This window comes from Schistocerca cancellata, chromosome 8 (genome assembly GCF_023864275.1).
Source record: "Schistocerca cancellata isolate TAMUIC-IGC-003103 chromosome 8, iqSchCanc2.1, whole genome shotgun sequence".
Lineage (NCBI taxonomy): Eukaryota > Metazoa > Arthropoda > Insecta > Orthoptera > Acrididae > Schistocerca > Schistocerca cancellata.
The window spans coordinates 200,703,638-200,716,956 of NC_064633.1; the positions used below are offsets into that span (position 1 = coordinate 200,703,638).

The following is a 13,319-nucleotide window of genomic DNA, read 5'->3' on the forward strand; positions in this document are numbered from 1 at the left end:
GTACAAATACTGGCACTAAACAGGTCATCACTGAATAAGAACAATTTAAGAATACAAAAATTTCTATTTATACAGTTCAATAGCATCTCAAACACATACAGAAGCTGAAAGAGTTAGAAGAAAAGTGTCTACAAGCATTACGTAGCAAAGCCACCTACAATATTGTTTCAAGCAAATCACAGGCTAAGCGAGAGTACTTTATTGTGCATTTTGAAGTAATGGTAATTAGACATAGCTTACTTTTAACCAATTTTCTACATTTGGTTAATAATAGCTCTGTTCTAATATAGTTAAAAGTGTTTAAATATGTTTGTGCTAACACTACAAAATTAATTTATTACGCTATCTGACTACATCACACACACAAAACACATTCAGCAGTAACATGATTTGATGCTTGGAGACCAAAACACAACATTCTGTTTTCTAAGTCATTATGCAGCCAATTACCAATAGCTTCAATTTTAACTCACACATATGTACTTCACTGCTTCAATGACCAGCAGCCAGTTTTGAAGTACAGTTTAAAGTTTCTGTAAGTGAGATATTCATGAGAAGAGAAAGTTATATTTTTCTGTACCGTTGTACTTTATCTTCTCTCCGGCTCACAAGTAACATTCCTGCCCAGTTCTACAACAGTTTTATTTCCTTAAACACCTTTACTGATTCTATCAAGACAGTAATTCAATATTTGCAAAAGATAATATTTCTGGCAGTCTTTTTTATGGTTCTTCTGGTTAAGGATAAAGTTTCTTTAAAGGTTTGGCAGAAGTTCATTTTCCAAATCCTTTTTCTTTTTGTACATAGCAACAGTTCTGAACTATTCCTTGCATTTGTTGTCAGAAGGATAAGAGATTTCAAGATAACAATTTACAATTGTCAGATCCTCACATAAAAACTCTGAATAACTACAAATATGTGCTATTGCTTCCTCAATATAAAGTCTACTGAAAATCAACACACATCTGTTTACAAGGGAGAAAAGAAGATATGCAAGATACCAGGCCAACAGCATGAAATATACACACAACAGCATGCAGTTAAGAACTGCCCATATAGTACAGAATAGTCAAAATTCTTTAGGCAGCCTTGTCAAAGCAACTACTATACAAGAAAGTGTCCCGATGTTGGAAATAACAAAACTGTTGACTCGTCAGACCACATGACATGTTTCCACTGATCAACCGTCCAGGATTTATACTCCTGATACCGTGTTTTACACTTCTTTAAGTTGGTTGTCATCACTAATGGTTTCAGTATAGCAGCTCGTCCACGAATACCCGCTTTATGGAGCTCTCGGCAGGCAATGTCGATAGATACGGGGTCTCAAGGATGGCTATTGATCTCTGCAGTCACCATAGCTTTGTGTTTTTTTTTCACACAATTCATGCTAGCATACTGCTATCTCTGTTAATTAGTTTTGATTTGCACCCACTATTATGTTTACATGACGTCTTTCCACGTTTTGTGTAGGTCATCATGACTGTTGAAACAGCTGCTCTTGAGACATTCAATAAGTTGCCTGTCTTGGTTACTGATGCTCCAGCTAATCGGACCCCCACAATCTGCCCACTTTGGAACTCTGTTAGGTCTTCCATTGCACATTGACCTCAGCCTCTGAATGCAAATACAAAATGTGCACTACTCGTAAACAACCTACGCTGATGCCTAGCCTGTGCTGAACACACAGTCCAGCACGAAATCTGCCTTAACTGCGTTGTTGACCATCACACACAACCGTCCCATTACTACCACTGTTCACATTATTTTGCCTATTCCCTGTATGTGTCCATTATTTGTGGTGTTAATAACATATCTGATGTGATCTGGTAGTTTCTTGTAGACACATTATGTCAAACAAACAGAACCCACAATTTATTATGTCACTTACTCCATCTTCTGCCTCTGCCAATGATCCATATTTGTGGAAATGCCACATTGCACTGAGGTTTAGAGTAATGTTAAACTGTACGCCCTCCAATAAATGGTTAGATAAGTCAGTTACAGAAGAATTTGAAGAATACCACTTCCAATATGACTATCTTAGAAATACAGATTTAATTAGCCACCAAGAAGATTTTGTAAGTATTATTGACTGCGATCTGATTGTCAGTTTCTAATGCAGGTTTGGCTATAGCTCATTTTTTATAGTAGTATAGGCACAAACATTTTCTATATTATGGGCGTTCCAAATCCTCCCACACTCCCTGGGTCAACATAAAAGGCCAGTTGTGTAATAAATAAGCTGGTTTCATCTATTAGCTTAACCGTAAGACACATTTCAAATAAATGGTTGACCAAATACTACAGTAATTCAGCACACAAAAATACAGAAAGTAGATGAAAACTTGTACAAGTGTGTAACTCAATGGGTCCCTTACAGATGACAAGAATTAAAAGTACAAAAAGTACTCAAAACCAACACAGACTTAAAATCAGACAATACAGAAAGCCATGTTGTTAATTTCGGCATGGAGCAATTGGTATGAGTTAGATATCAAAAGAAACATCATTCTTGCAACTGAAGGGGTACACCAGAGAGAGAGAGAGAGAGAGAGAGAGAGAGAGAGAGAGAGAGAATTAAAGCAAAAGCCAGGTCTAAAATACTGGGTTGCAGGGAGGGTGGGGGGTGCTTTTAGATGAGCAGATACCTGTAAACAGAAATCCACTGACAAGTAAGCATATAAATTAATACTGGATGAAACAGCAACCAGGAAATCAAACAATGAAAAAAATAAAACATAATAGGATATATATCTAAAAAAAAGTGATACAACATACAGGAAACTAGGAACGATGAGTGTGTCTCCTTATTGAGACAATGAAGATTTACTCTCTATACTAGGTGTCTGATACTTTGCTCCCCAAATTTTCTATAGTGCCTGTCACAACTAACTTCATCTGTGAACATTCTTCACCTATTAACAGTTTTATAGTGTTAGGGAACCTAACAAATTCCTGCATTAAATACGCATAAACTCTGTGTCTACTGGTTGTAAAATCCACAGTGGAGTATTACACAAGTCTAACAGCAAAGCAACACTACACAAAGAGCTAAATGCACAAGCCACAAAGTTCTTGCAGAACTGCAAGACACTGATGAAAAATATTCAAAAAATGATGATTTTATGACTTACTGCAGCCAATATGATGTGGACCAGTGATGCTACAAAGATAAAACTAAAGGGAAGCTCTTAAGCATCATGTCAAATGCCAAAAAATGATTTTAAAACTATTAACTCTGTAATATAACGAGTTTAAATAATTTTAATGAGTATAATTAGAAAATTATGAGTACAACAAAGGCCACAGAAGTTACTACTAACCTATGCGAGAACAGAGATAACCATGGAAAACCTGCTTGAGAAACTTTGTATAAGAACTCACTTTCCGCAAAGCTTCAGGGATGTTGCCTGCTTTGTATTCTGGCCTGCGCACAATACTGTTGTGGAGGTGGGCACCAGCGTACTGTGCGATGCAGGCACCTGCAGATCATCACATACAAAAACTGGATCATCATTACTTCTACAAGCTAAGTTAGGCAACAAATACAAAACTGGTAAGATTTAAGAGTAAAGCAGTGGATTTTCTCTCACCAAACACTAACAGAAGATTAATGCATAGAAAAAATGCTACTTTTTTAAATTAAGAGTCACAGGTATGAACCACAACAATCAGACTAAGCAACAGTCTATTATCAATCGTTATTATCTCTTCCCTCAAAAGCAGCACATGAGATAGAAATATTTACATTAATACAAGATAACATAAATTTTCAATGAATATCCCAGGTCTTTTAAAAGTGTTTCATTAGTAGTGGCACATTACAAACCATTAATTATACTTTTACACCTCCCACAGAAGCTCTATGGATCACAAATGAAAATCCCTGTGCAACATTATACAAATGATACATTTTCTCACTTGGAAAGAGAAAGATCTGGCTCCATCATTATGTAAGTACACCTCTGGCACCAGGCTGAATCTAGATGTTTCAGTAAAATAACAAATTACCTTCCCCCAAGAAAAACATCAGACATACAGCACTAAATAGAAGACCATCATACCGGACGGTTTTAGCACATTTTTTATGCATATTCTTTCCATGTGATTTATGCTAACACAGTGGCTTCAAGTTGTTTGATTACTGTAGAGAATCATACACTGACAGAGGAACAAAGAATGAAGCATAGCTGCATGTAAATGATGGAGCAGCAAGAGGAAACACTCTTCTCAAACTCGCCCCCTCCCTGTACTGCGCAAAAAAGCACCAACCCCCCCCCCCCCCCACACACACACACACTTCTGATAATGTGGTACAACTGGGGTGAGTGATAGCCTTAAGCATAGTGAGATGAAATGTGAAATGGCAGAGGTGAGAGAGGGTGACAGCAAGGGTTAGCAAGAGGGTAGAACAGCATTTTTGTCTGCCTCTAGCTTGGGCTAAGGGTGCATCATATCACCATTTGCATGCAAGCATAATTAATACATACCTGCTAAAAATAAATCAAAAAGAGATATTAAAATAATAAAATTAAATAAGTAAAAACGACAAAAATGCAAAACAACTGGAGTAATATTTCCAAATGGGAAGGGATGATTGGTTACAGTCCACTTACTGATCAATCTTACTTCCCAACACTTTTCATAAAAGATGATAAGAGGGACAAATTAAAGGGAAAAAACATGAATTAATATACAAATAGAACACAAAAATTGTAAATAATTAAACAGCAAAAAATTAAGGGTTATATGGTTGATTCCAATAGTTGGGCAAAAGCTCGCAAGGCAAACAAATATTCAACAATCTAATCACACTGTCACACAACACTGAAATTGCCTGTATAGGTCAAGAGCCTAAAAAATGTATGCACTGCTCTCCCTTGGGAAAACTAAGAGGCATGCAAGTAAAATCGTGTACAGTTTTTTGTATGTCACAAATATGAGACATTGCTAGATCCTCTTACTGGGTTTAAATGAAACTGGTAGCTAGAATAACTCTCATTTGTTCCACTGCTGTCAAGACTGTATGCCTCTCCACATCAATAACATCGAATCTGTTCAGTAAACAGATTTTTGGAACATAACAGGGTAAAGGCAAAGCAGCTCAAAGTATCTCCAAGCTTATACATACCAGTTTATAAAGGTGGTTATTGTACTGGAATTAGAGCTGAATGAAACTTTAATGTAAATATGTAAGCTGAAGTACTTTCCATTTTTTGCTGTAGCTCTTTTAGAATAATGCTGGTCCTCTTTGGTAGTCATGGTGGTAAACAACTTGGACAGAGTTTCAGTGCTTACACAAAGGCCTTGTTTAGTGCTAACCCCAAATGATTTTGTTCCTCTGCAGCTTTTGGTAAAAGCCTTTCCTGCATGTGGGTGATCCACCATATATTCTGCTGCCACCTTTGCGTCTGATGAGAACCTGCATGTCTGATGCATTATGGAAAGTCCGTGCCGGATAGATAGCGGCAGCTCACCAGTTTCTGCATATAGGCTGCCAGTGAAGATGATCCTGTATTTGGCTGTAGCCATCCTGACCCCTTACCTGGTACCCATAATCAAGCTGTGATCAAAACAAAGCTTTCACTCCTCCCAATGGCCATCAGTAGTTACTGTCTTTTCAGTTGCAAGGATCACACCAGGTTCCTAATTGTGGATTTGATGCTGTTAAAAGGGATAACAAAGGTGGTAATGCTAACAAAACACTAGAGATACACAGTTCTACTCAAACTAGTCTAACAGGGTTTCCCTGGTTATCTGAAACAACAACGAGAAAGAAAAACAGATGGGCAGCATTCCTGAATGCCGGATTGATAGATTTGCCTGAGGATATTATGTCTTCAAATAGTATCATACTCACTCTTCTCTAATCACAGAGAATACACCTGTGAAGGAAAGGGTCATATTACCAATGACGGGGTTATTCCTACTGAACCAAAGCAGCTGTCTGAATGGTTTTATATAGCCACTGGGCAATATATGACCTTCCCTCAGTTTTAAGACCAACATCAGGGTCGCATCCCTCCACGAGCAGGAAAGTGTCCCAGATCAGGTTAAACAGGGTTAAATGTAGCTAGCAATACAAAAATCTGGTCCCTAAAAAGAAAAGTCAGAGCTATAAAGTCCTAACTGTCCTACTACAGAAATAACTGTGGTGATGGAAGACCAGATCCTGGCTGGAAGTGGCAAGTGGCAGTAACTTCTGTCTAATGTTCCGGAGTTGCTTGGGAACGTCTCTCGGGTATGACTGGGGTCTAATATCTCTTATTACGCTAATGACTAGGCACAGGACACATTACTTAGAAATCCTCCTGACAACCTACAACAGATTTTATGAAGCAATGGTTGACGTACAGGAATTCACACCATTATAGCGTCATTCTCCTCAATAAAATAACAGTATCCCACTTTCAGAACCCCACTGCTATGAGGTTCTCTACATTTGAACCTTTGCCAAGAAACAGACCTGCCTCTGATTGCAGTGTGATGCATACAACTCCATTTTGGTGACTTCTTTTCAGCCACTGCCCGATATGCTATAAAGTATCTCACTGAGCACTGGCGAAGTGCCCTCAAGAGTATATGGAGAGACTGATGGAAAACGTATCCATAGATGCAGAGAACAGCATTCTATACATATCCATTTATGCAGAAGAAATAACTCTTCACTTTGTACAAGGTAGTTCTCAACACACAATCCTGAGGGCACCACACAGCACAATAATCTATTAAAATCTTCACAAAGAACAAATGGCCGAGAGAAATCACAGTAAACCACATTACTCTAAAGGCTGTCAATTTAACTAAATACCTAGGAATAATAATTACGAACAACTTAAATTGGAGCGATCAAATAGATAACGTTGTGGGGAAGGCAAATCGAAGACCCTGTTTTATTGGCAGAAAACCTAGAAAATGCAATACAAGAGAGACTGCCTGTACCACATTTGTCTGACCTCTGCTACAGAATTGCTGTGTGGTATGGGATCCTCACGAGGTAGAATTGATGGGGACATCTAACATGGGGACATCTAACAAGTTCAAAGAAGGGAGCTTGTTTTGCACTATCGCAAAATAGGGGAGACAGCATTACAGACATGAAACGAGAGCTGACGTGGCAATCATTCAAACAAAGGCATTTTTTGCTGCGGTGAGACCTTCTCACGAAGTTTCAATTTCCCACTTTCTCCTCTGAATGCAAAAAATATTTTGTTGATGCCCACCTATATAGGGAGAAAATGATCACTGCGATAAAATAAGAGAAATCAGTTCTCACAGAGAGATTTAAGTGTCCTGTTTTTCCCCAGGCACTGTTCGACAGTGGGCAAGTATGTGTAAGAGAGGTTCGATGAACCCTCTGCTAGGCACTTCAGTGTGAACTACAGAGTAGTCAAGTAGTTTCAGATAGCTGTGTAATAAGGCTCTTCTGAGCCTCAGTATCTAGAGCCGTGTTTCGCAAACTGTGTGTGGCACTCCAAAGCAGGTGCTCCGAAAACATTCCAATATTAGACACTTCCTGCAGTAAGAAATGCAGAGAATAAAATTAAAAAGCAATCAAGATGCACTTGTGATTCATTCTATGGTATGTGCCACACAATTCTGCTCGACTTAATAATGAATATGTATGTAATGAAATCGCCACCTTCATTCCTGCGAATAGCTTCACCTGCACAGTAGCTTGTTGGTTGAAGGATGTGGCATGTGAAGTGAAGGATGTGACAAAGAGGAGTGACAGCTGCTGCATGTACATGTCACCTTGGTGGATGCTACAGCACCTAACTGCCAGCCTTTGCAATCTAGCACGAGCATAGAGAAGCAACACCCACAGCTCATATAATCATATAAACACCCCACCCCCCCAATTAATGACTTCTTTTCTCACAGCTAAGCCATACCATCCAATAAGCAGTAGTTTAACAGGTTTTTTTAAATTTGTTTATATGGAATACTATTCATGTAATTAATACACACTGAAATATTAAGGGCACAGTGCTACCACACGAACCATGTGAACAGAAATTTATTTGGTAATTGTTTAATTATAACACTACTTGGAAATGACAATCCTATGCATTTACAGGCTTGTCATCGGCAGTTATATATGTAGGGAATATTAAGAGTGATAAAGCTGACACTTCCCTCCTTACTACCACTTTTGCACTCTGCAGTGTAATAATTGAACCATTATGTTAAAAGGTGTTATAATTACTCTACAAATGAACTTAAATAATCAAGAATGAGGGCAGTTTCTGTTTTTCATTATAGTTTCTACTATCAGAGTATTACTTTCCTCACACCATGTTCAGAAGTGATGGGTAGACATACATTACAGTTTCCCCAAAATCCTTTTTTACTGTCAGATACTAATTTCCTATATTCTTTACAGTTCTGATGTATTCTTCACTGTTCAGCACAGAGCTGAATCACAATGACCAATTAATTTTATGTCAAGCTCACTTGACTTATTCTTCCCATACATCCCAAATCCCACCCCACCACAGAAGTGGCATATACCTTCGTTTATTGTCAGATCCCTGGAATGGTGCAACTGCTTTTATATTTTCTTACAAATAGCTCTCAGAATGGGCTTATTTTAGCGTGCGACCAATCTTTTTCTTCAGTACCATCAAAAGAAGAACTGTTATTCAAATGAGGCATGTGCAGTATTCCACAAGATTGTCCCCATTCAATAATTTATTTATTTATTTATTTAACCTGATCTGATTACAACAATCAGACCCTCCCTTAAGTCGGATGATTGGTTGGATGACTAAAGGAACCAAATTACTGGGTCATCAATCACTTTTTACTCTAACAGACAGGTCTACACAAATACAGATCAGAGACAGCCTACTGCGAAAAACCCAGCTGGAAACCCCCACAAGCAGATGGCAATGAGAGGACACACACCCCTCAACACCACCCCTACCAGATGTACTCCAGGAAAGACTAGCGACACAGTCAGGGCACGGGAAGTACAGAGAGAGAAAAAGATGAAGTAGTCTAACAGACCATCCTCGAGAGGGGACGAAGAGTAAAAGAGAAGGTAGGGTGGGAGCCGAGTTGGACCAAGTCTAGATAGCTGCTGCCCAGTTTGGGCAGAGGAGGCAACAGTGTTTTCTGCCAACCCCTCAATGGGCTTATAATGTTAAGTGGCCCTCCCTTAAAGAGAGTGGTAAAAGCCCCCTTCAAGAATGATACATAAAACTAAGTCAGCATGATGAGGCATCGTCTCCTAACACCAGGGGTAGTGAGTAAGGGTTGCTATGTTGGGACAGTCCAGCAAAACGTGGACCATCATCAAATTGGAACCACAATGATAGTGGGTTGGGTCCTCGCAATGGAAGAGATGATCATGGGTCAGTCAAGTGCGGCAAACACAGAGCCGGCAAAGGACGGTAGAGTCCTTGTGAGATGGCTGTAAGGAGGACTTCCACATATTCATAGTCTTCTTAATCACCCTTAGTTGTATTGGTGAATTCCAAGCGAGCCATTCCAGATTACTAACACCTGACGGTGTTATACCATTCAAAGGTGTGTTTCCGGAATACCAATCTCAAGAGTGTTTACTGGTAGCCAGTTTGGCCAGGCTATCAGCAAGTTCATTCCCCAGGATCCCAACGTGGCCAAGTGTCCAGACAAAGGTCTCTGAGCATCCACATTGTTGGAGGGCACACAGAGAATCCTGCTTAGCAGTGATCAAGTGATGGCGAAGGTAACACCGGTTGAGAGCTTGAAAACTGCTCAAGGAGTCATTGCTGATGAGAAACAACCTACCAGTGCACGAATGGATACACTCAAGAGCACAAGATATGGCTACCAACTCTGCAGTGAAAACACAGTCATCCAGAAAGAAGTGCAGTTCAGTATATCCCGTGACCAACAAGCTTCGAGCTAACAGTACAGGCTACTTCTGACCCACAGGAGGCGCCAATGGTAAGGCCTTGGGAGGGACTAAGTCTTTCTGACCTTTTGACAGGTCAAGATGAAGCTATGGCCAAGAGATGTACCATGGAGATGTACATGAGTGTGCCAGGAGGAGAGGTGGGAAAGGAAACAAATGGAGTTTAGAGAGTACGGACTGGATGCAGATTGCAATAGTGATCCCTTCCATTGTGGGAGATGGACTTCTGTGTCTGAAAAGAGGGGATGGAACTTGGAATGCTCAGGGAAGTTTTGAATGTGGGTAGTGTAACTGACAAGCTGTTATTGGAGCCCGATCTGCAATGGAGAGATCCCAGCCTGCACAAGTAAACTGTTCATAGGGCTAGTTCGAAAGGCTCCTGTCACAAGTAGAGTGCTGCAGTGGTGTATCGGATCCAGTTTTCACAATGCCGAGGGTGATGCTAAACTGTATCCCAGACTCCCATAATCAAGACAGGATTGTATCAGGGCTTTGTAAAGCTGCAGAAAGGTAGCGTGATCTGCAGCCCAGCTGGTGTTACTCAGGCAGCAAAGTGTACTGCAGCTCGACCAGCACCTTCGCTTACGCAGGCAAAGATAGGGAATCCATGTCAACCAAGAATCAAAGCCAGTCCTAAAAACTGATATGTCTCCACCACATAGAGTAGTTGGTCATTGAGGTAAAGTTCTGGTAGTTGACGAATGGTGCATTACCAACAGAAATGCATGAAGTGAGTCTTGGCAGCTGAAAACTGAAAGCCGCAGGTGACGGACCATGCTTGCGCCTTTTGTCCAGTGCCTTGCAGTCGATGTTCAGTGACACCTACACTAGAAGAACAGTAGAAGAGCTAAGAGTCATTAGCAGACAAATACGATACTGAGGACCCCACAGCTGCTGCTAGACCATTGGTGACTACTAGAAAGAGAGGCGCACTCAGTACTGAGCCCTGTGTGAGCCCATTCTCTTCTTCAACTTTAACCCGGAACGTACAGTACGACAGGAAGTTCCGGATAAAAATTGGGAGCAGGCCCCCGAGAACCAGCTCGTGTAAGATAGCAAGGATGTGGTGTTGCCATGTGGTGTCATACACCATCTGCAGTTCAAAGAAGATGGGTATAAGGTGTTGACATCATGCACAGCTGTTTAGCAGCCTTGGCGAAAACCACCCTGGAATGGAGCCAGAAGACCCCGAGACTCAAGGAGCCAACACACCTGCCAGCTCACCATGCATTCAAGCAACTTACAGATAACATCACTGTCCATCTCTAGAAGGGCTTACCTGGTTTCAGTACTGGGACGAAGATGCTTTCTCGCTATTGTGATGGGAACTCATCTTCACTCTAGATGCGGTTAAAGAGGGCAAGAATTTGAAATAGTCAGTCCACTGATAGGTGCTTGATCATTTGGTAGTGGATGTTGTCCGGCCCTGGGCCTGTATCAGGTCAGTGGGCTAGGACACTGAAATTCCCACTCACTGAATGGAGCATTATACGACTCTGAATGGTGTATAGTAAAAGATAATTGCTTCTGCTCCACCCGCTGTTTTAGGGCATGAAAGACAAGTTGGTAAGTCTCAGACACAGAGCCTCCAACATAATGCAGAGCAAAATGTTCAGTGACTGTGTCTGGTCAGTGTAGACAGTGCCATTTGAGGTAATACCTGGTATCCATAGAGACATCTGATCTTTGCCCAAAACTGCAAAGGGGAGGTACGTGGTCCAATGGTTGAAATGTACTGTTCTCAGCATTCTTGCTTCCATCTTTCAATAAGGTGACAGACCCGGGCACAGAGCCATTTAAAGGCAATTAGGTGCTCCATCGATGGGTGCCACTTACGATGCTTGAGAGCCCACCTATGATCTCTAACGGCTTCTGCAATATCTGATGCCACCAAGGCACGTCTTCCATCACAGCAAGCCTGAAGAATGGGGTAAAGCCGAATCAGCTGCCACAAGAATGGGTGTAGTTACATTGTGGACTGCCCCATTGGTATCTCCATGCGGTGGGGAGCCAAGGCTGAGACCCCCCAGTCACCACTGTTGAGAGCCCGTTTGGGCAGGCGTCCCCGCTAGTGATGCTGACGGAAGAACAGGAAGACCGGGAAGTGATCACTACCATACAGGTCATCATGGACACTCCAGTGGATGGGAGAAGACCAAGACTGCAAATGGAAAGATCAATGGTTCTGAAAGTTCCATATGCCAAACTGAAGTGCATGTGGGTACCAATATTCAAGAGGCTAAGATCAAGTTGTGCCAAAAAGTTTTCGAGGTATTTATTCCGGCCAGTGATTGCGGCTCCACCCCACAAAGGTTGTGAGTATTGAAATTGTAAGATTAGGAAAGGTAGGGAGAGTTGAGAAACCAATGCAAACAATATGTTCTGAGGCACTTCACCATGGGGAGGGAGGTAAACAATGCAGATGGTAATATCCTGAAATGCCCTTACCCAAACAGCCACAGCCTCTAAAGATGTATTGAGAGCCCAAGTTCGCTATATAGTGTGTCCAGAACATACGTGCAAACTTTGTCTAACACTCTGTTATTGGCACGATTCTTGTAATACTCCGGGATCTACAAAATCTGGGTTGCTGGAAACAGTTCTCCTGAAGGGCAATGCAGAAAGCTGGGGAAGTGCTTAAAAGATGTCGTAGCTTAGCCAGGTGGTGCAAAAAAAGACGCTAGAATTCCACTGGAGAATAATGTTGTTGATGTACTATGAAGCCATGAAGGAACCAAGGTCACCTGCTGCCACTGGTCGAGGGGTTGTGGCATCAATATACATAGGTTCCGGGCGCCGTTGTGTGGTGCAAATCATGACCTCAGGGGCTACTGGACTCTCCGCCTAGGGCACGGGAGTGGAACAGGTGGATTCTAGTGGCGTGGGGGCCTCCGATATGTCCTCCTCCTTGGAGCACTTTTTCTTGTCTTTCCTCCCCTTAGAGGATTTCAATGCTTCTCTGAATTAGTTTCATGTAGAGATGATGATCACGAAGTTCTGCGACCAGCAGCTGGTGGCTACTTTGGCCAATGGCTGGTGTCCATTTGCTGACCAGTGGAAATCTTGAAAGGAAGTGTCCAACGGACCCCTTTGTGGCAAGAGAAGCCGGACAAAGGTGATCTGTCTCTGGCTGGGAGGTGGGGACCGATGTCCCTTGTCGGTGGGAAGCCATTGAACCCAAAGTTGGTGTGGGGGAAGCAGCAAGAGGGGAGTCCCCGACCATCAGGCAGGGCCGACATGGTTGAGCAGCCCTGAGTGTCCACTGTAGTAGGCCTAACGGAAGGGAGTACCGTCACTAAAGGGGGCGGCGACGTCATAGCTGTAACACGTGACATTGTTTTATATGCTGGGTGCACCTGCTCATACTTTCCCTTGGCCTCTTGGTAAGTTAGTTTGTCCAGAGTCTTGCATT

General features: G+C 41.7%; 1 protein-coding gene across 3 annotated transcripts in view; it reads right to left on the reverse strand.

The window, feature by feature from the left end:
* The window catches only part of LOC126094615 (probable protein phosphatase 2C T23F11.1), a 61,067-nt gene that overhangs the window by 26,179 nt on the left and 21,569 nt on the right, over nucleotides 1–13,319 (reverse strand). For all 3 annotated transcript variants that reach the window (XM_049909096.1, XM_049909095.1, XM_049909094.1), the window contains exon 4: nucleotides 3,388–3,485. In XM_049909096.1, coding sequence (XP_049765053.1) covers nucleotides 3,388–3,485 — 98 coding nt within the window. The remainder of the gene's footprint in view (nucleotides 1–3,387; nucleotides 3,486–13,319) is intronic.